Source organism: Musca domestica, unplaced genomic scaffold, assembly GCF_030504385.1.
Source record: "Musca domestica strain aabys unplaced genomic scaffold, Musca_domestica.polishedcontigs.V.1.1 3, whole genome shotgun sequence".
NCBI lineage: Eukaryota > Metazoa > Arthropoda > Insecta > Diptera > Muscidae > Musca > Musca domestica.
Window position 1 is genome coordinate 9,102,495 of NW_026712299.1, and position 25,542 is coordinate 9,128,036.

The 25,542-nt window shown below is 35.4% G+C and overlaps 2 protein-coding genes and 1 long non-coding RNA gene across 7 annotated transcripts; 2 read left to right on the forward strand and 1 right to left on the reverse strand.

Annotated features, from left to right (window-relative positions):
• The first annotated feature begins 733 nt into the window (after nt 1-733).
• On the forward strand, nt 734-12,890 carry LOC101887881 (PI-PLC X domain-containing protein 1). 5 transcript variants are annotated; one of them, XM_059124527.1, is made up of 4 exons: nt 734-872; nt 10,493-11,490; nt 12,273-12,546; nt 12,611-12,890. In XM_059124527.1, the coding sequence occupies exons 2-4, from the start codon at nt 10,569-10,571 to the stop codon at nt 12,846-12,848; spliced, it is 1,434 nt and encodes a 477-aa protein (XP_058980510.1). In that variant the 5' UTR covers nt 734-872; nt 10,493-10,568; the 3' UTR covers nt 12,849-12,890. The 5 variants fall into 5 exon arrangements, with proteins under 5 accessions (XP_058980510.1, XP_058980507.1, XP_058980508.1 ...); XM_059124524.1 differs by lacking the exon at nt 734-872 and adding an exon at nt 3,879-4,036 and having other exon boundaries at nt 10,055-11,490; XM_059124525.1 differs by lacking the exon at nt 734-872 and adding an exon at nt 3,887-4,036 and having other exon boundaries at nt 10,009-11,490.
• Nucleotides 12,891-14,692: 1,802 nt separating this feature from the next.
• On the reverse strand, nt 14,693-15,411 carry LOC131803362 (uncharacterized). Its single transcript, XR_009342540.1, has 2 exons — nt 14,958-15,411; nt 14,693-14,886 (listed from the first exon to the last, which is right to left on the reverse strand). It is a non-coding gene; the product is annotated as an uncharacterized LOC131803362 (long non-coding RNA).
• An 8,395-nt stretch (nt 15,412-23,806) lies between these two features.
• LOC105262361 (nuclear protein 1) lies at nt 23,807-24,906 on the forward strand. Its single transcript, XM_011297228.3, has one exon. It carries the CDS (start codon nt 24,071-24,073, stop codon nt 24,281-24,283), a length of 213 nt encoding a protein of 70 aa, XP_011295530.1. The 5' UTR covers nt 23,807-24,070; the 3' UTR covers nt 24,284-24,906.
• The last annotated feature ends 636 nt before the right edge of the window (nt 24,907-25,542 follow it).

Here is a 25,542-nt window from a genome sequence, read left to right on the forward strand (position 1 = left end):
TATGCCCACTTCCAGTCAAATTTGCATGCAAACAAGTTATTTTCAATTATTCAATATTTTCCTCATTTTTAAAAACAGTTAAACCGCGCGAAAAATGAATGAAATGCCTGGTTTTTCCTCCAAAAATGTGATTTAATAGTTTGATCTTTCAATTACATAGCAAAATTCGCGAATAGCTTCAATGCGAATTTTGCCGTCGTTTTCCACTATAATTTGACATTAATAGCCATGACGTCAAGTTTTTTATGTACTTGCAGCTTTAATTACATGTTTACATTTTTGTAAGCAGTTATTGTGAGGTTATAGAATGATGTCATTTTTACACCTATCCCAAATATTGGGCATTATCAAGCCCCTAGATTTGACTATGATTTAATTTTTATGCCAGTGAAAAGTATAAAAAATTCAGTACGTGAAAACTTGTTACATGTTTCTTACACGTTTTAGTAAAAAAAGGCAATCTTAGTCCCCAAACTAATGAAAACCTGGTCATGCAAAGATCCTTTGTTCTTTTACGAAAAACCAACCCATTACCTTTCTACCTTAAAATTCTATTATACATCTCTACAATTAATCCTGAAGGGATTTCCATATGTATTGATTTTTTCTCTTTTGACATCACAATTTTACAATGTCCACCTTGCAGTTACGTATAACTAATTAACGTTTCATACAGCTGATTGAGATAATATTTAGCAGCTGATAAACAAACAGTCACAAACAACAACAATCACATGAGAATCATAAACAAACGTCGTTGAAATCAATAGACGCTTCTATTGTTAATCATTTCGCACAAAATTGCATTTAAAAAATTGGTCTCAAAACTAATTTAAATACTATTGAATCTGGAATTCAACAGCACAATATATGTAAGTAGAAAACCGCGAAGACATTCTCGTACATACAAACATCAATTCATGAGGTTCACTCCATTAATATTGCACCTTCAAAATAAATAAATATTAGAAGTTCTTGTGTGAAACCTAACAATGGAAATGAGTCATGTTTTAGAAAGGTATGAAAGCCAGTAAACCAGTGAAATTTAACCTAGCGGATTCTGGCGGTCGTATAACTATATGCTTGAATATGACAATACATTTATGGCTAAAACAAATAAATAATCCTGGATTAAGTACTGTAGCTGGAGAAAATTAAACTGCACAAAGTTAAAAGATAAGGATAAGGATTGTCGTGAAAGTTTTAACACACAAAGGTATTTGTATACCCTGCATACTATGGAGGGTATATTAACTTTGTCATTCCGTTTGTAACTCTTTGAAATACTCATGTCAGACCCAACAAAGTATATATATTCTTGGTCAGCGTAAAATTCTAAGTCGATATAGCTATGTCCGTCTGTCTGACTGTCTGTCCGTCAATTCTTTCGAACGCATTGAGATAGAAGGCTACAATTTTGAACACATGTGTATTTTATTAGTAGGCCATCGGTTATGTCGGTCCACGTTTTCGTTTTATTGTCCCCATATAACAGTACCTCTAAATATTCGGAACTTTGATGATTTTGTCGAGATTATAGATCGGAATTGTTCCAAATTTCGTATTAGATGATATTAGTGGGTACTACAACCTATGACAAACAAGTAAAAAACTGTATGTTCGGCCGGGTCGAACTTTGAATACTCTCCACTATTTGGCACGGATTTGTCAATTTTTTAAACCAATAAAATCCGTTAAAAATTCTTTGGACCTGCACAGACAATTTTATGTTTTAGGCTGTAGTATCCATTACGAACTTCAAATACCAAATTTTAAATAATTCCGGTGAATAATGCCACTAAAATCATCAAAATACCGAATAGCGGGAGGTACTTTTACATGGGGGCGACACGAAGACGTGGACCTGCACAGATAATGTTCTGTCTTAGTCTGTAGTATCTATTACAAACTTCAAATACTAAATTTGAAACAATTCCGGTGAATAACGTAGCTTAAGTCACCCAGATACCGAAAATAGGGAGGTACCGTTATATTGGGGCTATATCAAAACGTGGACCTACATGGCTCACTTTCAATAACAAAAGTCCTGCAGACATAATATACATTTGAGTACAATTTTATCAACCTACACACATCCGATTTCATTCAGACATGGTACAACCCAATATTTAAATCAACACAAGATCTGTTATGAAAATGGCAAAGATCAGACCATTTCTTCTGGTACCTCCCCCACAAAGGTTTAACGTTTTTAATAATCAGAATGATTATAAAATCCAAAATAAGCATCCGTTTCTCTTAATATTTCACACATCCCACTATTTCCACTAATAAAAGTTCTGGTGTGAAGATGGAATATAACGATAAACTCCTTTAGGTACCTCTCCCACAAAAGTATCAAAATTTTTAATATCCAAGAAGCTCATAAAAAGCTAAATTAATATCCGATTCCATTCAGATTTGGCACATCTCAATATTTCTAGCAACACAAGATCTTTCCATTTCTCTGGTACCTCCCCCACAGAGGGTAAACGTTTTTAATAACCAAAACTATTATAAAATCCGAAATAAGCATCCAATTCTATTCATATTTCACACATCCCATTATTTCTACTAACACAAGGTCTGGTGTGAAGATAGATATAAATATAAACTCCGTCTGATACCTCCCCCACAAAGGATCAAAATTTTGAATATCCATGAACCTCATAAAACGCTAAATTAAGATCCGATTCCATCCTGACTTGACACATCTCAATATTTCTAGCAACACAAGGTCTTTTATGAAAATGGCAGAGATCGGACCATTTCTTCTTGTACCTCCCCCACAAAGGGTCAACGTTCTTATTAACCAAAACGATTATAAAATCCAAAATAAGCATCCGGTTCTCTTCATATTTCACACATCTAATTATTTCTACTAATACAAGTTCTGGTGTGAAGATGGAATATATAGATAAACTCCTTCTGGTAGTTCCCCCACAAAGGGTCAATATTTTGAATATCCATGAAGCTCATCAAACGCGAAATTAATATCCGATTCCATTCAGACTTGGCACATCTCAATATTTCCATCAACACAATATCTTTTATAATTGTGGTAGAGATCGGAACATTCCTTCTGGTACCTCCCCTACAAAGGTTTAACGTTTTTAATAATCCATCAACACAAGATCTGTTGTAAAGATAGAGGAGATCGGGTCATTTCTTCTGGTACCTCCCCCACAATATTTATTTCATATTTATTTAGGTCTGATAAGAAATTGAGAATATTGGTCCATTCCTTCGGAACCTATTCTATAGACAGTCAAATCTTTAAATAATCGAACATCTGTCTCTGACTGATACTTTTTAAATTGTTAGATATGAACATTCGATATTCTGTTCCTTTTTAAAATTCCAAAAAAAAAACCAAAGTAAATTCAAACCTACTTACCTCTATAGGAAAGATCTTGCTATCCTTCTATTATAAAATCTCATGTTATCTTTTTGAAAGAGCTTCTGTTAGCCTTGAAGAATAACTACTACTTATCTATAAAGAATTATTTTAGGTCTTCTTTTATTATGTCTTAAAAATCCGGTTGGTTTTCTAATTAGAATCGGACAAACTAATTTAACTCTCCAACTCAAGAGAAATGACTAGAAATCATAAATTATTCTCCAATTGAGAGAGAGTGAGAGAGATAATTATATGAACTCTTAAATCCCCCTGCTCAGGGAGTTAAGTCTGAAAATAATTTATTTTTTTACTCAAACCCAAATCATTTATCATCTCCACATAGCCAGCCGGCAATCAGATGGGCCCCAAAATAAAACTAACCACAATCATTAATTTTCTCCATCAAATCATTCTGAATCGGATCGGCATCATTTAAATGTGGGAGCATGGCAATTTCACTCATCACCACCATTCATGTGGCTGTGGCTTTAGTTGAGAATCGGACTTAAATGTGAGCGGTGTTGAATCGGAAATTTAGTTTCACTATAAAATAGAATACCAATAACAATGGCAAGAACATTCTAAGTGCATCAATGAAAACCAGAAAACAATAACTTTAACATTCTCACAAAAATTGTAAAAAAAATTAATTGAAATAATTACAACAACAAAACGGAAACATATAATTAATATTGGGAAAAACAATAGAAATTAGAAAATTCAGTGAAAATGAAAAATCATCTATTCAAACGATTTCCACAAACTTCAACAACGCAGAAAAAGTGATAGTCCGTCCGACACTACTTATTGTAATGACTATTGGCCTATCGCGACATTATTTATAGAAAAAAATTATTATTTGTTTAATAGTTTCACCCCCTCTCCTACATTCCGGCGGCAATTAGCCAAACACGACATTTGTGTCAATATTTTTTGCAATTCATATTTGAAATGCATTTGATGTAAAGATAACAATGTTTGATCGCTGAGTCACCTAAGAATAGGTCAAACAACGTTTAATTGCCATTTTTTTGTAGAATGGACTGAAAAAATTGAAAACTTTAAAATAAGGTGGTAACACAATTTTTTATAATTTGGAATAATTTTACAAATTAGTTGCAGTTCCAGGGCAATTATTCTTTGTGCGGCATTTTCTTCAAATTTGTCTCATGCGATTTAGGAATGGTGAATTGATTTGGCATAGACAATTTTAGAAAATCCATAACACTGTGCAACATAAAAAATAATTACATAATTACAAAAAATAAGTAAAAATTCCAAAAATTTACATGGCGCCCGATGGCAAAAATGGTAAAAAAACAAGTAAAAAAACATTAAGTTCGACCGGGCCAAACTTTTAATACACTCCACCCTAGGGTAAAAGAACATTAGAAGAAATGTGGCAAAAAACATTAAAATGCCGAATATCGGGAGGTACCGTTATATAGGGACTACACCAACACGTGCACCTATAATTACAATGTTTCGCCACACGAACTAGGACCCATTATGACCCACAAATACCAACTTTTACACAAATCAGTGAAAAAATGTGGCATAAATCATCAAAATACCGAATATCGGGAGGTACCGTTATATGGGGACTATACCAGAACGTGGACCTATACATGCAATGTTTTGCCACACGCTCAGGGACCCGTTGTGACCTACAAATACCAATTTTCAGACAAATCCGTGAAAAAATGTGGCATAAATCATCAAAATACCGAATATCGGTAGGTACCGTTATATGGGGGCTATACCAAAACGTGGACCGATATATCTCATTTTCAATACCAACCATCCTAGGGATAATACACACACTTGTGCCAAATTTCAAAGGTCTACGTCAAATAATGTGGGCTCTATCGTGATTTCAACAGACAGACAGACAGACAGACAGACGGACATCGCTAAATCGTCTTAGAATTTTATGCTGATTATGAATATATATACTTTATGGGGTCTACGACGAATATTTAGAGGTGTTACAAACGGAATGACAAAGTTAATATACCCTCCTACCCATGGTGGAGGGTATAACAAGTAAAATAGTATCAGTCGGTTTTGCGAAATACGTATACCCCCAGCTTTGAGTCATGATTATTTAAACTGTTGACCTTTTTAGGTAAGGTTAAGAAGTTCTGAAGTTGGCCAATATTAACCAATTCGTATCTGAGCTAAGACTGATATAAATATTAAAACGTGCCAGATTTGGGCTATATCGACTACTTCCTATACTTTATATGTGGAAATTTTTGGAAAATGTGGAAATATGCCTGAGGTAACAGATATAGCGTGCCGAAGTATTCCATTTTCATATTTCATCTAATACAGATAAAAATATTTGTATGGGCAAAATTTGAAGGAAATCGAAATGCGAAATCATAAATTTCGATAATTTACATATTCATATCAGATTTCTGGTTAAGGGAAATATTTAGCCAGGTACCAGAGGAGGTCGGCAGATATATATCATCTTCACAAAATATTTTGCGTTAGAAAAAAAGTGTGTATTTAAAGAGAGAGTTGGAGCTTATTTCGCTTTCTTTGAGCGTTTTGTTTTTCAAAAGCTTGAAACCTATGTGGGGGAGATACCAGAAGAAGTGGTCCGATCTCTACCATCTTTATAACATATTTTGTGTTGATGGAAATATTGAGATGTAACAAGTCTGAATGGAAACGGATGTTAATTCCGCGTTTTATAAGCTTCATGGATATTCAAAATTTTGAGGATTTGTGAGGAAGGTACCAGAAAGAGTGGACCGATATATTCCATTTTCATAGTATATCTTGAGTTAGCAGAAGTAATGGGATGTGTGAAATGTAAAGAGAATCTGATGCTCATTTCGGATTTTATTTTCGTTTTTGTTATTCAAAACTTTGACCCTTTGTGGGGGAGCTACCAGAAGGAATGGTCCGATCTCTGCCATCCTTATAATATATCTTGTGTTAATGAAAATATCGAGATGTTAATTTCGTATGTTAATTTCGTATGGGCTTCATGAATATTCAAAATTTTGACCATTTGTGGGGAGGTATCAGAAGGAATAGACCGATATATCCCATTTTACTGGAGACCTTGGGTTGAGAAAAATATTGTGAAGTTTGTAATTTAAAGAGAACCGGATCCTTATTTCGGATTTTAAGATTGTTTGGTTATTCAAAACTTTGACCCTTTGAGGGGGAGGTACCAGAAGGAATGATCCGATCTCAGATTCTGTGTTGATAAAAATATTCAGATGTACCAAGTCTAAATGGAATCGGAAGTTTATTTAGTGTTTTATGAGCTTCATGGATATTCAAAATTTCGACCTATTGCGGGGGAGGTACCAGAAGGAGTGGACCGATATACTGAATATTCACACCAGATCTTGAGTTAATGAAAATATTGTGATGTGTGAAATTTGAAGACAATTGGACTCTTATTTCACATTTTAAAAGAGTTATAATTATTTAGAATTTTAAACCTTTGTGGGGAGGTACTTGATGGAGTGGACCGATACTGTCCATTTTCGCACTGATGGAAATATTGGAATTTGCAAAGTTAGGGAAAAATTGAATTATTCTTTCTCTTTCTGTGCAATAAAATATTTTTTTTGAGAATTTCGACATTTTGTGTGGGAGGTACCAGAAGGAGTGGACCGATATTGCCCATCTCCGAACTCGGTCTAAGTTAATAATAATATTACGATGTACCAAGTTTGGATCAAATCAGATACTCCCTTCGAGAGTTATCATGCGCACCAGCTAGACAGACGTTCTTCGACGGACATCGCTAGATCGACTCCAAATGTCCTGAAACGAATTTGGTCCAAAGAGACCTAGGGTCTAAAACCGTCATTTCGATGAGGCACGTTTGGCCGAATCAAATGATATATTTCCAATGGCGCCCAATTAGGAACATAGTAAAATGCCAACAATTTTACATGGCGCACAATTACAAAAATGGCAAAAAAATAAGGAACAAGGCAATGTTTTTCGCTTTTCCTCGCATGCATCACAAAATAGGATTTCTCTCAGAAAATATTTACTAATTTCGGCAAATAGATGGCGCCCAATAGTAAAATGCCAAAAATTGTACATGGCGCCCAAGTGAAAAAATTGTAAAAAATAAGGAACAAGGAAATGTTTATGTTTTTCCTCGGTTCCATAGTATGTGTATCAATTTTAATGGCACCCAATTGTTCAAAATAACAAAATAGAATTTCCCTCAGAAATTATTTACTAATTTCGGCAAACAGATGGACCTCAATTAGTAAAATACCAAAATTTTTACATGGCGCCCAGTTGCAAAAATGCTAAAAAAAATAAGGAACTAGGCAATGTTTATGCGTTTCCTCGGTTCCGTAGTATGCGTAGCGATTAAAGGCGCCCATTTGTTAAAATCACAAAATAGGATTTCATTCAGAAATGATTTATCAATTTCGGCAAATAGATGGGGCCAAATTAAACACACAATAAAATGCAAAAAAATGAGCATGACGCCCAATTGTATGAATGGTTAAAGTAAAGGAACAATGCTCCACCTCGGTATGGTAGTCAGCGTATCGATTTTAATGGCACCCAATTGTTAAAATCACAGAATAGGATTTCTTTTAAAAATTATTTATCAATTTCTGCAAATAGATAGCGCCCAATTAGTAAAATGTTAAAGTTAATGAACAAGGCTCTTCCTCGATCTCTAGTATGCGCATGGATTTTAATGGCGCCCAATTGTCAAAATCGCAAATTAGGATCTCAGAAATAATTTATCAATATCTGCAAATAGATGGCGCCCAATTAAACACATAGTAAAATGCCAAAAAAAAATACATTTTACAAAAATGTAAAAAAAAATGAGGAAGAATGTGTTTTTCCTCGGTATCATAGTACGCATATCAATTTTAATGGCCTCCAATTGTTAAAATCGAACAATAATATTTCTCTCAGAAATTATTTATAAATTTCTGAAATAGATGGCGCCCAATTAGTAAAATGCCAAAATGCTAAAAAATAAGGAACTAGGCAATGTTGATACTTTTTTTTTTACATGGCGCCCAATTGCAAAAATTGTAAAAAAAATAAGGAACAAGGCAATTTTTATGCTTTTCCTCACATGCATTACAAAATAGGATTTCTCTCAGAAAATATTTACCATTTTCGGCAAATAGATGGCGCCCAATAGTAAAATGCCAAAAATTGTACATGGCGCCCAAGTGAAAAAATTGTAAAAAATAAGGAACAAGGAAAGGTTTATGCTTTTCCTCGGTTCCATAGTATGCAGAATAGAATTTTTTCTTAGAAATCATTTATCAATTTCTGCAAGTAGATGGCGCCCAATTAAACACACAGCAAAATGCATACAAAAATGTGCATGGCGCCCAATTGCATAAATGGTTAAAGTAAAGGAACAATGCTCCTCCTCGGTATGGTAGTCAGCGTATCGATTTTAATGGCACACAATTGTTAAAATCACAAAATAGGATTTCTTTTAGAAATTATTTATCAATTTTTACAAATAGATGGCGGCCAATTAGTAAAATGCCAACATTTGTACACGGCGCCCAAGTGAAAAAATGCTAAAAAAACAAGGAACTAAGCAGGTTGATGCTTTTCCTCGGTTCCATAGTATGCGTATCAATTTTAATGGCGCTCAATTCAAAATTGCAGAATAGGATTTCTCAGAAATTATTAATCAATTTCGGCAAATGGATGGCGTCCAATTAAAAACATAGTAAAATACCAACAATTTTACATGGCTCCCAATCGCAAAAATAGTAAAAAAATAAGGAACAAGGCAATTTTTATGCTTTTCCTCGAATACATCACAAAATAGGGTTTCTCCCAGAAATTATTTATCGATTTCTGCAAATAGATGACGCCCAATTAGTAAAATGGCAAAATTTTTACATGGCGCCCAATTGCAAAAATGCTAAAAAATAAGGAACTAGGCAGTGTTGATGATTTTCCTCGGTTCCATAGCATTTGTATCGCTTTTAATGGCGCCCAATTGTAAAAATCGCAAAATAAGATTTCTCTCTGCAAATAGATGGCGCCCAATTAAACACATAGTAATGCCAAAAATTTTACATGGCGCCCAATTGCAAAAATGGTAAAAATTAAGGAAACACGAGATTTTCCATCAGTCTCATGGTAGGCGCATCGATTTTAATGGCGCCCAATTGTTAAAATCGCAAGTTAGGATTTCTCTTAGAAATTACTTATCAATTTCTGCAAGTGAATGGCGCCCAATTAAACACATAGTAAAATGCCAAAATTTTGTCTCCTCCCCATCACAATCTTTGCCCTATAGATGTCTATAGTTGCACTAAATTGTTGTTATGTCCGATTAAATGACTTAAAATTTGTTTCTCTTCCTTGTGACATTTGCTCGAGTAGGAAGCAAATGAAGGAACACTCAAAAATCTACGTTGCACTTCAAACGAACAATGGCCAAATTTTTAAACAAAGTAAGTTTGTTTACAACATTTTTTCCAATCCATAAATGGACAGTTACTAAATTTCTCAGATAGCTGTCGTCGTCGTCATTGATAAAAAGAAATGTCCGGCTACTATTGCTTTTGTTGTTGTTTTTGGAGTATATAAATAGAGGCTCGTCTGAATAGAATGGTTTCAGTACGGGGTGTCATTCTAAATTAAAAACAATTTAAGATTGAAACGGATCGGAATAGCAGCTTGTAAGCTAGCCAGCCAGTCAAACAGTCAGTCAGTCAATCAGTCTCCGCTTGAACTTGTGTGCGACCATCATATTTAGTGAAGAAACAAAGCAGGCGTCGAATTTTTCCCAAAAAAAAAGAAGACCTGCCGGCGGCATAAGATGTTCATGAACATGAGATTTTATTGAAGATTGCGATAATCGTCCATAATCCAATTTTGAAAAGTGCAAAAAACAAAAACAACTGCGACAAGAACTAAATTGAATTAAGTCAAGAGCAAAGACCCATTTCATTGAGAGAAAAGCAAGCACTACTTGAGGCCTCGGCATCCACTTCCATTCACACATTACACCCAGTTTCGTTCGTTCATTCATTCATATCTCAAGAGACACAAAGCAAGGAGATTATTTAAAATGCTGCACAATTTCTACAGACACCAGCAACAACAACAACATGTGCTTGGAATTATCACCCTGGTGGTCTTGATTTGTCAACACATCGTGCCCACAATGTCTGCCAATGACAATGAATTCTGGGATTTGGGAGCCTCCCGACCCGATGACAATCTCTCCAAATTACGGCTGTGGCTGACGATAAGTGCCCAAAAACGTTTCCTGGAGATATCGTGGGTAAATGCTCCAGCCCTGGAAGATGATCGTATTATGCTAACCTCAGGGGAGCCCTATCATTTTGAGAAACTGAAATATATACCCACTGAACGGACCCCAATGGCAGAGTTCAGCAAGGATGAGCAGGGAGTGGGGGTAGATTCTGATGATTTATCAATACAAGAGGATGGCAGTGGTGCGGGAGTGGAACCCACCTCCACCACAGCCCCCTCCAAAGGGTCACCCTACAATGCCAAAGACATACACTATTGGATTTCCAACAATGGCAGCAATCACATTGTGGCCGCCCTCAAACCCACAGCAAATTCCCTATGGTTCACCACCGGAGTACCCTTCGACTATGATCTCTCGAAAAATGTGACCAGTCAGACGAGTTGTTATGGTTACTGGGCCGCCTATGTAAACGGCGATGGATCGATTCTGGCCACCACCTGTTTGCGTGCCTTTCCTCGCTGGATGAATGAAATGCGATCGCAAATTGGATCGCTGCGCATGCGTGACCTTTTCATACCTGGTTCCCATGATTCCGGTTCATATCGCATTAATTTTGATCCTTTACATCACGAAACGCTGGTCACCAAATATTCCCTGTGTCAGGATGATGATGTGCGAGGCCAGCTAATGCATGGCATCCGCTATTTGGACATCCGGGTGGGATATCATCGCAATACGCCGGAATTGTTTTTCATAAATCATGGCATTACACGGCAGAGACCTTTGGTGGAGATTATTGATCAAGTCAAGGATTTTGTGGAGGAGACAAATGAAATTGTTATATTCGGTTTAAAGGAGTTTCCAGTGGGTAGGTATTCGGATATGAGAAGGGTCTTTTATGACAAAAAAAAGTGGACCCATTAAATGGGCTTTAGGAAGATACCTTTCCAAGAAAACTTCGTCTGTGGGAGGTTTTACGGCCTTTCTTTTCTCTGAAAAGTCCTATACGGCATTCTCAGAGAAGGCCGTATGGCCTTCTTTCAGAAAAGCTGAAGGTTTTCTCCCAGAGGAGCTGAAAGTCTTCTCCATATAAGAGCTGAAAATCTTCTCCTATGCGACCTTCTCTGTGAGAAGAAGTCCTATACTGCCTTCTCTGTCAGAAAAAATCCTCTACGGCCTTCTCTGTGCGAGAAGTCCTCGACGGCCTTCTCTGTGTGAGAAGTCCTCTTCGGCCTTCTCTGTGCGATAAGTCCTCTACGGCCTTCTCAATGTGAGAAGACCTATACGGCCTTCTCAGTGTGAGAAGACCTATACGGCCTTCTCAGTGTGAGAAGACCTATACGGCCTTCTCAGTGTGAGAAGACCTATACGGCCTTCACAGTGTGAGAAGACCTCTACAGCCTTCTCTGTGAGAGAAGACCTATACGGCCTTCTCTGTGAGAGAAGACCTATACGGCCTTCTCTGTGAGAGAAGACCTATACGGGCTTCTCTGTGAGAGAAGACCTATTCTGCTTTCTATTTGGAAATTTCTTTTATTTCATATTTGCTTACTTCTTTACATTAGTTCTTAAGATCTTGCGGAGTTATCCTAGCTAATCTACATCTGAATTCCTCATTTAAAATAAATTTTATTTTTTTTTTCATTTCAGGATTCGGTAAAAATCTAACAATTCATCACAAATTGGCTGAATTCCTTAAGGAACACTTTGGCGAATTGGTTGTACATCCGTCGGCAACATGGCGGGCGACATTAAATGACATCTGGTCACGAAGACAAAATGTCATACTGGCCTATGATAAACCTGAAATGGTACAAAGATATCCACATCTCCTGTTTGGCTCTGTCGAACAGCGATGGGGTAATGTTCAAAAGTGGTCGGATTTAGAGGCTTTCCTAAGGTCCATCAATGACAGTGATGTTTCGTAAGTAAATCAAAAGTTTTCGAAAATCAGAGGAATAAAAAATAATCGTTCTCTTTGTTTTTAGACGCCTCTCAAGTCGCCCTCTGGCCGATATGGCTGAACTGACACCCAAAGCCTGGGATGTAATTGTCAATAAATTTGGTGGTCTGCGGAAAATGGCAGACAAAGTTAATTGGCGTGTCTCCCAGCTGTATGCCAATGACTTGGGTGCCAATGCCAATATTGTAGCTGTGGATTTTTATCGGGGCACAACAATTGTTGAGACCGCCATGGATTGGAATCGAAGAAAAATTGTATTTTGAATTAAAAAGAGTAAAAAATAAATAAAATTAATTGTTCTTTAAGGGTACATAAATCGTAAAAGCTTAATAGATAGACAGGTGGACCTTTAGAACTGTTAATTGAGGGCCGGTTACGTCTGTTTACAAACCTTTGTGGCATGCGCTTCTAAATCGGTTACGGCTTAAAAATAAGTGAAAGAAGAAGGAATGTAATTCACTCAAACAAAATCAGCTGATTTCGTTAAACATGACATGGAGAGGGATATAAAAGAGAATATAAAAAAATGACAAGAAAAACCAAGATGAGAGCTTTGGGGCTTCCTGACAAAAGGAGGATTTTCGAGAATATTGGATGTGTGGGCCCGATTTCTGAATTTGTAATGCCATTGGATGTGTTTAAAAAAGTTTTGTTTAGATGACAATATCAAATACATTTGACAAACCTTAACAGTTTTCGAAGAAAATACCAGGGGCTGGATTCTTCTTCTATACCAAGGCCTTCTCTGAGAAGAAGACATGATGTCTGCCAAGAAGGCTACTTTTGATAATAACTTAGTAGTTTTTACATCTATTGTTATGTGACCCTCTTTGGCCGACAATATGTAGGTCATGTTCTATGAAAACATGAAATGAAAAATATTTTCTTATTATAGCCTTAGCCATATGGGTAGAGAGGATATATATCATTTGATACGGCCAAAATGTGTCTCATCCTAATAACGATTTTAGACCCTAGGCCTCTTTGGACCAAATCCGTTTCAGGACATTTGATGTCGATCTAGCGATGTCCATCCGTCCGTCCATCTGTGTCTGGATGTCGAGCACGATGGATCTTTGTTGTAAATCTGAGTCGATTTATGCATGTCTGTCCTTCCATGTATTGTTGGAAACAAAATGCAGGTGGCATTTTTTATCCGATTATGATGAAATTTTCCAAACAATATTTGTTTGGCCCAAGGACTAACCCTATTGAAATTGGTGAGAATTGGTTCAAATTTAAATATAGCTCCCATATATATATTCAACCGATTTCGGGTTAATTGTGCACCAAATGGCCAATATCAATCCAAATGTTCTGCATTTGGGCACATGCGACCGAATTCAGTCTAGAAGTAAGTACATCAAATTTATAGAAAATCGGTTTAGATATAGTTGTAGCTCCCATATCTATGTTTCATCCGATTTGGGGTTTTAAGTCCTTCACTTGCGTAATAGGCACTCCACAAGAATATTTGGTACCAGATAACCTATGGAACTCAAAAATACCTCTGTTAATTTGTATCAAGATCGCCTCAGATTTGGATATAGCTTCCATATACATCTTCAACCGATTTCGGGTTAATTGTGCACCAAGTGGCCAATATCCGACCAAATGGCCTGAATTTTGGCAATTATTGCTTAATTCATCCTAAAAACATGTACTTTAAATTTGGTGAAAATCGGTTCCGATATAGCTATAGCTCATCCGATTTGGAGTTTTAAGTCCCTCAAATGCATAAAATGTACTCCACAACAATTATCTTTGGTACCAAATATCAAATATAGCTCTGAAATAAGTGTATCAAATCTTGTCAAGATCGGTTCAGATTTGGATATGGCTCCCTCATATATCCTCGACCGATTTCGGATTAATTGAGCACCAAATAGCCAATATACGACCAAATGGCCTGAATTTGGCACACCCAATTCAGTCCGGAAGCAAGTAATTTAAAGTTGATGAAAATCGGTTCAAATATAGCCATAGCTCCCATATACATGTTTCATCCGATTTGGTGTTTAAGTTCCTCACATTCGTAATATACATTCGATATCCAGATATCTTATAGAGCTCGGAAATATCTCTGCCAAATTTTATCGAGATAGGCTAAGATTTGGATATAGCTCCCATATGTATTCTTAATCCGATTTCAGATTTGTTGTGCAAAATTTCGGGACGTAAATTTCTATTTTGTGGAATTCGGCTCCTATATGTATTTTTTTTCAATATAAGCCTTCTCGGCATCTTTTCCACTAATTTAAACTTCTTTTGAATTCCTGCAAATATTTTGATGGCTCCCGTCTGAAATGAGATTGAAATAATAAATATATACCACCAGATACCAGATTCCCAGATTTATTACTCATCATTACCTTAAGAATTCCGTCTTTAAATCGCGTGATTGCTTTTTACATAAATGTTTCTCAACCATTGTTTTAAAATTTTGAAACACCATTTTTATTATATTGTTCACGACCGAATTGTCGTCTAATATATGTTTGGTATGTTGGGGAAAACCAAGCAGAATTAGAATAGAAAAACAAATACAAGAAATTGCGTTCAAGGCAAACAAAATCCTTTATATGTGCTAAACATTCTTTTATATTTTCAACCACAGGGCAACGCAATAACCGACAATTTTACTGGGTCTTATTAAAATAAATCGATCTGGTAACATAGCCATGTTGATATCTATTGTGAATGATTGTTTTATACTCAGCTGTTTGGTTTCTTTGTTTGGTCATTCACAGTTGCTGCATTAGTTACCAATTGACTTTGACCGTTACTTTCAATTTGATTGACATGTAAAAAGAAGAATTCAATGGAAATGGCAAAATGTGACAAGTGAAAGCCTCTCTTTATTGCTCAAATTAGCAAAAAAAGAGTTTCCGTTTTATGTTATGAGTTAAAAAAACAACGGTGAAATGGTTATTTTTAAAGAAAAACTATGTAACAACGGCTCAAATGTTGATTATGTTTTAGGTTATAATCCTGCATTTTAATAATTCATTTAAACTGTAATCCTCCTCAGTAATTGTTGCTTTCTTAAAACCCATTTCTGATATAAAAATGTTGTTTTGCAAAAGTAAATTCAAGCCACCACTTCCCTCGCTTGACATCTTCAACCTAGCTCATGCGTCACCTTCGCTTAGCACAAGCTGAACGAACACCTTTCTCATATTTTCTAGAGACGTACCTATGTTGTTTTCGTTTCTACAAGTGTTTTGCAAAAAAAAAAACAGCAACAACAACAGTAAAACAATAGGTCAACTACCTTATGCCGCATGAATGTTAAACGTTCGAATGTGTGCGGTTGATTGTTGTGCGACTCCACAATTGCGAATTGTGAACGTTATCAGCATTTTGCAAACATGTCAATACATTATAACACTCTTCATAAATACAAACATACATACCTACATACACATGAAGATTGTGGTCTTCTCGTCGATTTGCCATCGTTAACCCGCTGAAAAGTGATTTAAAAATGCAAAAGTTTTGCTGCGGAGAAAAAGTATTGTGTTTTGATGAATATAATTTAATTATGTTGCTATAATAGTTTGGAGAAGTATCGTATATTTAATAGGAGGAATGGGTAATTTATTCGTCTAAATTTAAGTCTAAGTTAAATTGTGGAAGCCTTAAAAAAAATATTGCGGGTTTTTTTGTACATGACCAGGAAACATGGTAGGATACAGGAAGGTCACATTGACACTGCTCCAATGGACAATAGATTGTCCAACCGATTTTGGAATTGAAAATGTATGAAAAAATATTGAAATTTGTAAAAATTGTTGAAAAATGCATATCATAACAACTTCCGATTTGGTTCGCAAAAGAAAACATAAACATTTACTTATATTTGACAAAACATTTAAAAATGTTGACATATCAATGTTCCCACCCGTTGATGCATCTACTTGTATACTTCGACTATGGCAACCAGTAAACAAAACGAAAACTAATTCTGAAATTTAGTCTGATTGGTGAACCCCTTATTATACCCTCAGCCATATGGCTAGAGAGGGTATATATCATTTGATACGACGAAAAACGTGCCTTATCGAGATAACGGCTTTGGACCCTAGGTTCAGGGCATTTGGAATCGATCTAGCGATGTCTGTCCGTCTGTCTGGCTGGTGCCCCCGATAACTCTCGAAAGGAGTATCCGATTTGGTTCAAACTAAATAGTAATATTATTATCAAACTTAGATTGAGTACGGAGATCGGCACAAAAGGTCGAAATTTTGAAAAAAGAAATATTTTACAGCACAGAAAGGGAAAATATAATCCGATTTTGCTCCAACTCTCCAAATCCTAATATTTGCATCAGTGCTAGGTCAGGTGCGAAAATGGACAATATCTCTACACTTCATCAAGTACCTCCCCTCCCCCACAAAGGGTCAACATTTTTAACAATTATAACTCTTATAAAATGTTCAAATTACACACATCACAATATTTTTATTGACCCAAAGTCTTATGTGAAGATGGATTATATCGGACGACTTCTTCTGGTACCTCCTCCCACAAGGGTCAAAATTTTGAATATCCATGAAGTTCATAAATCGAGAAATGAACATCCGATTTCATTTAGACTTGGTACATCTCAATATTTCTATCAACACAAAATCTGTTATAAAGACGGTAGAGATCAGACCATTCCTTCTGGTACCTCCCCCACAAAGGGTCAAAGTTTTGAATAACCAAAACGATAATAACATCCGAAATAAGCATCAGATTCTCTCACACAATGTGCTGTGAATATGGGATATATTGGGCAACTACTTCTGGTACCTCCCCCACAAATGAGGTTCCTCGCTTCATTTCAAACGCACAATGGCCACCAAAATCTCCGGATTCCAATCCGTTGGACTATTGTGTCTGGAGTATTTTGGAAAGCAAGGTTGGCACTAAAAAATACCAAAGTGTCGATCACCTCAAGCAAGCGCCTCGCCGGGAATGGGCCAAAATACAGCAGAGCAACATTCGGGCAGCGTGTGACGGTTTCATTTGCCGTTTGAAGGGCATAATTCGTGCCAAAGGTGATCAATTTGAACAAATCTAAACTTATATTAATATTTGATGATTTTCTGACATTTTTTGATTTCATTCAATAAAATTTAAAAAAATGTAAAAATTATGGAGTTTGACTTTGTTGCAGTTTTTTTATCTCACCCTGTACATCTGTCGTCAAAACCCACCTTATTTTTCTGCCATAAACCTTAGATCTCGCTTTACTAAAAGCTCACCTTGTGATTCTTGCCACTGACAGAGTGTCAACATAGACTTTTCAAGACCAAAAGTTGACTAACGTATCGCCAATTAAAATTGTTCTTAACTGGAAGTAGAGTTATAAAATGTTTCTCATTCCGTTACAGTTATCAGTAAATTGTGAACCTGAAATACATTAACAAAAAAAGATTACAAAACAACAAAGCAAAATGTTGTAATATTTACATTCAATATTATTTTCACTTACCCCACCTCCTGGTCCAGTGGAATATTCCATAGACATGCCTGACATGTGATTCTGTCAACCACCCGGCCACTGCTACAAATAACATTGGCCGAAAAGGGTACAACCCGTTCGACTTGAACACATCGGCCATCGTGCCATTTCCTATTTTTGTTTTGTTTCCATTTTCGCATCTAAACAAAAATCAACCGGTTGGCCCAGGTATGTAGATGAAAATAACGAAACAAAGCGCAAAAAAAATAAAATGACTCATTTGCAAAAAGTGATTTTTAGGAAACCACTTTTTTCTCTCTCTTATCTAATTTTCCCCCGAAAAAAACAGTGCGCCATTTGGGCCAAATATTATGAAATAATTAACAAGGTATTTCATAATAATAAAATAAAAAAATAAGAATCTATAAACAAAGACCCAAACTAAAAACAACAACTATACCACATGCAAGGTAATGTTCTATGTATGTATGTATATGTATTCTTCATGTGGGTCAACATTAGATGAAGAAAGAGGACAATATTCTACAAATTTCTATGGCTAGAAATTTGTCGAAAAAAGAAAAACAAAAACTAACAACGTAAATAAACCAAAAAAAAAACGAAATAAAACCGCTTTATGAGAGTAAAGAGCATGTAAATTTGTAAATAGAGAGAGAGAGAGATAAATACATAAGAAATTCTCATTAGCAGAGGAGAGAAATGAATTTCTTGTGCGCCGCACATACGGAGAGTAGTGTTGTTTTCAAAAGAGATTTTGTAAATTGATGTTTGTATGTAAACAATTTATTGTTTTTTTTTGTTTCTTTCAGCAAACAAAAGATGCCAATCCGGTTGTTTATGGCACCACCAGCGTGACCGTTGTGCCACTAAAGTATCAATTTTGCCACCTTTTTTGGGCTTTGATACCTTTGTGCCACTTTTTTATTTTGATCCTAAATGAGCCACTTTTTTGAATTTTTGTGCCACTTTTTTATACATTGTGCCACCTTTTTTTAAACTACGTATATTTTAATCTAAATGCTGTATTTAAAACAATAAAATGAAATGAAACAATGAAAAGCGTCGTACGCTGCCATTTCCAATTTGCGATAGCAAATTTCAGAGCGAACGCTCTTATATTAGGTGTTTGTAAGTGGTTTTCGCATGCTCAAAGTTGTCAACATGGTTCTGTTGGTTTATTTCTGGAACAACATTAAGAGACATTTTTAATTACTTTACTACAGCCTATGACAGAAAATTGTCTGTGCAGGTCCTCGTATAGCCCCCATATAACGGTACCCCCTGATATTCGGTATTTTGGTGATTCTAGCGACATTATTTACCGGAATTGTTTCAATTTTCGCATTTGAAGTTCGTAATGGATATTACAGCCTGTGATAGAAAATTGTTCGTTCAGGTCCACGTCTTCGTATAGCCCACATATTACGGTACCCCGATATTCAGTATTTTGTTGATTTTAGATGCAATTTTTACCGGAATTATTTCAAATTTTGTATTTGATGTTCGTAATGGATACTACATCCTGTGCCAGAAAATTGTCTGTGCAGGCTTATGACAAAAGTTGCGTATGCAGATCCACGTCGTCGTAAAGACCCTAATATCCGGCTACATTCGGTATTTTTAAGATTTTCACAGAATTTTTAATGGATTTTAGTTTTTTGAAAATTGCCAAATTTGTACCATATGGTGGAGGGTATTCAAAGTTCGGCCCGGCCGAACTTACAGCTTTTTTACTTGTTATACCCTACACCACAAGGTGGTCACAAGGAAACGTGATAGACCCATAGTCCCTTTTGATGATCTGCATAGAATCACATTCTGATTCGATTTGTGCATGTCCGTCCGTCCGTCTGTCTGTTCATGTATTTTTTGTAAACAAAGTACAGTTCGCATTTATTGCCCTATCCAGATGAAATTTTGTACAAATCATTTGTTTGGCCCAAGGACGAAGTTCAGGTTTGGATATAGCTCCCATATATAACTTCGTCCGATTTACCTCTGATTGTTCACCAAACGTCTAATATTTGCCCAAATTGGATAAAATTTGGCACTTACGACCGAATTGAGTCTAGAAGCTAGTATGTCAAATTTGGTGTAGATCGGTTCATATATAGCTATAGCTCCCATATATATATTTGTCATATTTGTTACCCACAACCGTAATATGCACTCCGTAACAACCATATTCAGGGAAATATATCAAATACAGCTCAGAAATAACTTTTGCCAAATTTTATCGAGATCGGTTCCGATTTGGATATAGCTGCCATATATATCTTTATCCGATTTCAAACTAATTGTGCACCAAATGGGCAATACAAGTCCGAATTTAAAAGATACAAATGCTTCGGCATATTTAGTCCTTTGAACTTTAAATTATAATTATAATCATAGCGTGTATGATTTAGTTCTCCCATAAAAACTTTTAATTGTTATGCGGAGCTCTACTAAATTAGCAAAGTGGTGTAGGGTATCATAAAGTCGGCCCCGTCCGACTTCAAGGCTTTATTTACTGGTTAAATATGCAATATGTACATACATATATTATTACTATATAGTATTACATATAGATGAATTTGTTGTTTTGTTCTAAACTGTTATTTTTTAAATGAAATGTGAAATAAATTGTGCCACTTTCTGTGCCACCATTTAAAATGATATGTGCCACTTTTTTCAAGAAATGATACTTTTTGTGACACTTTTTGAAAATTTCCAGCGGTCACACTGGGCACCACTATATTGAAGCCTCATGTTGTTGTTACAATCAATTGAATTATATGCCGTTTTTATAAGACTCACACCAGCATATATTTTTTTAAAAATTCGGAAAAAATGTGAAAAAATCACTACCTTTTTTAAAAATTCGGAAAAAATTTGAAAAAAATCAAAACCTTATTTAAAAATTCGGAAAAAATGTGAAAAAATGTGTTCATAGAACAAGAATTCAGCCCCAGGACTACAATTTTTAACCATTGTTTGCTTTATACATGTGAAAAGTTTTGCGAGGTTTCCCAGAGTTACAAACGGTATGACGAAACTCGATATACCCTACATGCTATGATAGAGGCTTTAAAATTTGCTAAATTTTAATTATTTCAAACATACATATTCATCGTATACTTTTATTCAACCTTTTACTGTATTCTGTACGTGAGTATAGGCAGGCAAGCATACCTTGTTTGTTTGCAAATGTTGTGTTCAGCGAAAAAAGTCGAAAATCAAAAGAAAGCGGGAGAGAAACGTTAAGGGTGAAGCATGGCCACAATAGGATTTTGAGGAAGAAACAAAATCAGAAATTGCGCATTAATTTTTTAAACAAGAATGCATTATAGAATTTAACACTACAGAAGCTCAAGGGGACGTTTTGGAATACGCAAAAATAAACGAAATTGGGCGCCAAACGAAATCATGTTTATACCCTCCACCATTCTATGGAGGGTATATTAGCTTTATCATTCCGTTTGTAACTCCTCGTAATACTCATGTCAGACTCAAAAGAGTATATATATTCTTGATCAACGTAAAATTCTAAGTCGATTTAGCGATGTCCGTCTGTTTGAGTGTCTGTCTATTGTAATCATGCTATCTTTCGAAGGAATTGAGATGGAAGGCTAACATTTTGCATACATGCATATTTTCTCAGTGGGCAGCTTACGTTCCTAAATGGGACAGGTCGGTACACGTTTTCGTATAGCCCACCCGATATTCGGTATTTTAATGATTTCAGCAACATTATTCACCTGAAGCGTTTCAAATTTCGTTTTGAAAGATCTTAATGGGTATTACAACCTATGGCAAAAATTTTCGTATGCAGGTTCAGGTCTTCGTATGGCCCTCAAATAACGGTACCTCCCGATATTCGGTGTTTTGACGATTTTAGCGACATTATTCACCGGAATTATTTAAAATTTCATATTTGAAGTTCGTAATGGGTACTAAAGCCTATGACAAAAATTTTTGTATGCAGGTCCAAGTCTTCGTGTGGCCCTCAAATAACGGTACCTTTCGATATTCGGTATTTTGATAATTTCAACAACATTATTCACCGAATCGTTTTAAATTTCGTATTGGAAGATCTTAATTGGTACTACAACCTATGTCAATTATGTCTGTTGCTCTTGTTGTTAGAGAGCTTATGCAGTTATAGGTGTTTCTAAGTCCCTATTTTTAACAGCAGGGCAGTAAAATAGGACGTGTTCAACTGTCACAGAAGACAGAACCCACTACAAACTCTTCACACCGAATTTTAAAAGATTTCTCTGAAAAATATTGCTAAAATCATCTCATACCAAATACAGGGAATTCTGGAGGGCTATAGCAAAATATGAAACTATATAGGCAATGATCTGGCACAGGAGGTAGAACCCGTTTCCATAACTTCGGTTATTGATGTACTTGCTTCTAGACTGAGTTCGGGTGGATGTGCCAAAATTTAGGTCATTTGGACTTATATTGGCCATTTGGTGCACACTTAACCCGAAATCGGTTGAAGATATATATGGGACCTATATCCAACACTGAATCGATCTTGATACAATTTGGCAGAGGTATTTCCGAGCTGTATCTGATATCTAATACTAAACATCATTGGTATGGACATTAAGAATGTGGGGGACTAAAATACCAAATCGGATGGAACCTATATATGGGAGCTATAACTATATCTGAACCAGTTTTCTCCGAATTCGATGTACTTGTTTCTAGACTGAATTCGGTTGGATGTTAGGTCTTTTGGACCGATATTGGTCTTTTGGTATACAATTAACCCGAAGTTGGTTGAAGATATTTATATGAAATCTAAACCGATCTTGATAAAATTTGGCAGAGGTTTTTCTGGGTTGTATCTTATATATGGTACCAAATATCATTAAAACCTCAAATCGGATGAAACATATATATAGGAGCTATAGCCATATTTGAACCGATTTTCTCTAAATTTGATTTAATTGTTTCTAGACTTAATTCAGTAGGATGTGCCAAAATACAGGTAGTTTGGACTGATATTGGCCATTTAGTGCACAATAACCAGACTTCGTGTACAGTCTAAAAATAACTCTATAAAATTAAAATTTGTAAAGATTTTAGTTTCCATTCGATTTCACATTTTATCAGTTCCAATGCTTAATAACATCGGCCTGGATATAAAGCTTTCTGCATTCGAACTAGGTTTTGAAATTTTATGCTTATCAGAAATTATCCAATGATGACTATAGTTCTATTTTTATCATTACCCCAAATTTGTGTTAAATTTCATCAATAATTTTTTTTTAAGGAAATGCAATGAATTGTCACTTCAAATGGGGAATTTATCTAATGAATCAGTCAAAAATTTAAAGTTATATGACTGTACCCCCAGACATCTTGTGCTACTTCATATGTGCATTCTTGTTTTTGTAGAATTCCATTCTAGAACGCAATATCTGTAACAACAAATAGGTTATCGTAAAATTGTCAAAAATCAATCAGATGTTTTGACGACCACCACACAAACCAATAAGTGAGGTTATCTTCTGAGTGTTAAGACAGAAACAAAAACAACAACGACGAAAAAAAAACAAACAAAGATAATTGAACAAAACATTGAATGGTGGGAGACCGGGTGAGAGAGGTTTAAAAAAGAAAACAGAGATATGAAATGGGTATTTTTAAAATCGAGAGAAATTTGTCTCTGTCTCTCATTTGTTTACATGCTCTCCCCAAATGTTTTGAGCGCCATGGGGGAGACATATATAAAAGGCCCGGCAATGCTGAGGCAAGTTTAATTGTGAGTAAATCACTGTGCTGCATAGACTTAACGGAAGTCTCCATCGTTTAACAAACAAACAAACAACAACAAAGAAAACCGTTCGTTTTTTCTTTCTTTGAAAGAGTGCATTTGGAAAACAAACACAACTACTGAATATCAAAGCAAGCGATTTTAAAGGAACCAGAAAACACACATCCAAGTGAAATTTAAAAAAAAAAAACTTTTTTTTGTCGCTTGAAGGGAAGTTCCACATCGTCAACGCCAACATGTCTGAGGCTTACTTTGATGAATACGAACACTACAACTATGATCAGGACAAATATGTGTTCTCTGGTCACAGCGGTAAAAATCGTACCAAACGTGAGGCCCATGAAAATACCAATCATTTTGATCCCAGTGGACATTCCAGAAAACTGTTAACCAAATTTATGAACACTAACAATAATAAGAAAGCCGTAACGGCCGGAGGCAAGAACTGAGACGCAATTAATTATTCCATGCAACAACAATTAAACACAAAGAAAAGAAACTACTGAAAGAAAAACAAGTTGAAAAGAAAAAAAAGCAAAATACACAGAAGGTGAAAAACAAGTCGTCCAGGAGTAGAAGCAAACAAGAAGAAAGGAAAGAAAGCAGTTATACCTACACAAAAAAATCGAATTTAAGGAATAGAGTTAGCTGATAATTCCCCCTTGAATTGGAAACCAAAAAAAAGCCAGGAGCTAATTAGCGCAACGGCCTAAAAATCCGTTTGCAATCCTAAAAAAATCTTTGGTATTTTTGTAAATTAAAAAAATCCTAAAATATTTGGTTACATTTAGGGTTTAGCACTGCCATGCAGTGCTAGACTTTAATTGTAACCATACAAAAATCACCATTCTTCTTTGACAAAAATCGTTTTAAAATCACCTAAAAATCCCTCTCTATAACTTTTTTGTAGTTTTTAGAAAATTTATATCGTTACTATTAAATAAGTTATATATTATCCCTCCCTCTTTATTATAATGCAAATCTCTTGTGATTTATAATAATTTTATTTCAATAATTTATCAAATCACAAAAGTTTTGCCATTACAAAGAATAAAAAACTAATCCTCTAATATTACTATTAGTCCCAAGAAAAAGAAAATACACAACAAACGTGAATTATATTAATGCATAAGTATTAATTTTTTTTATAATTATGCTTATCAAACATATTAATAAATATGCGTTTAATTATAACATTTTTGAATACAAAAAAAAACGTGTGTTTCAATTTTACATTTATTTCGCTATTCTTTTGCGTTGTTAAGTTTTTTTTTTCGTCTTCTTATTGTCTTCTACATTGTGTATTTGTGTGTATACATATTTTATTTATAGCTAGTTGGTGTGTGTGTATGTGCGTGCGAGCAGTTGCTTTGTATGCACAGCTTGGCCTTTACATTTAATATCTTTCTTGTTGTTTGTTAAACAGTTATTGCACTTTTGCACTGAACACTTTTTTTTATCGCAGTTGTTGTTTTTTTTTCTCTGTTTTAGTTTTCATTTTATTGTGTCCTCACTGATACACATACGCCACAAGATGGGGAAACTTGTTTTTCTTTGTTTTGAAAATCATAGGCATTCAGTGGTAGGGCGAAAAGGTTTTGGGGAAAAGTTATTAGTTAGGGATTTCGAAGGCTTCGTTCATGTTTTTCTACGGAAATGGACAATAATTTGGAATCTAAAGTTTTCTCCCCTATATAACAGTGCCGTT

Coding starts and splice junctions, on each gene's coding strand:
- LOC101887881 (XM_059124524.1), top strand. CDS start 10,473: ATGCTGCACAATTTCTACAGACACCAGCAACAACAACAACATGTGCTT. Junction 11,491..12,272: donor TTTAAAGGAGTTTCCAGTGG/GTAGGTATTCGG, acceptor TTTTCATTTCAG/GATTCGGTAAAAATCTAACA. Junction 12,547..12,610: donor ATCAATGACAGTGATGTTTC/GTAAGTAAATCA, acceptor CTTTGTTTTTAG/ACGCCTCTCAAGTCGCCCTC.
- LOC105262361 (XM_011297228.3), top strand. CDS start 24,071: ATGTCTGAGGCTTACTTTGATGAATACGAACACTACAACTATGATCAG.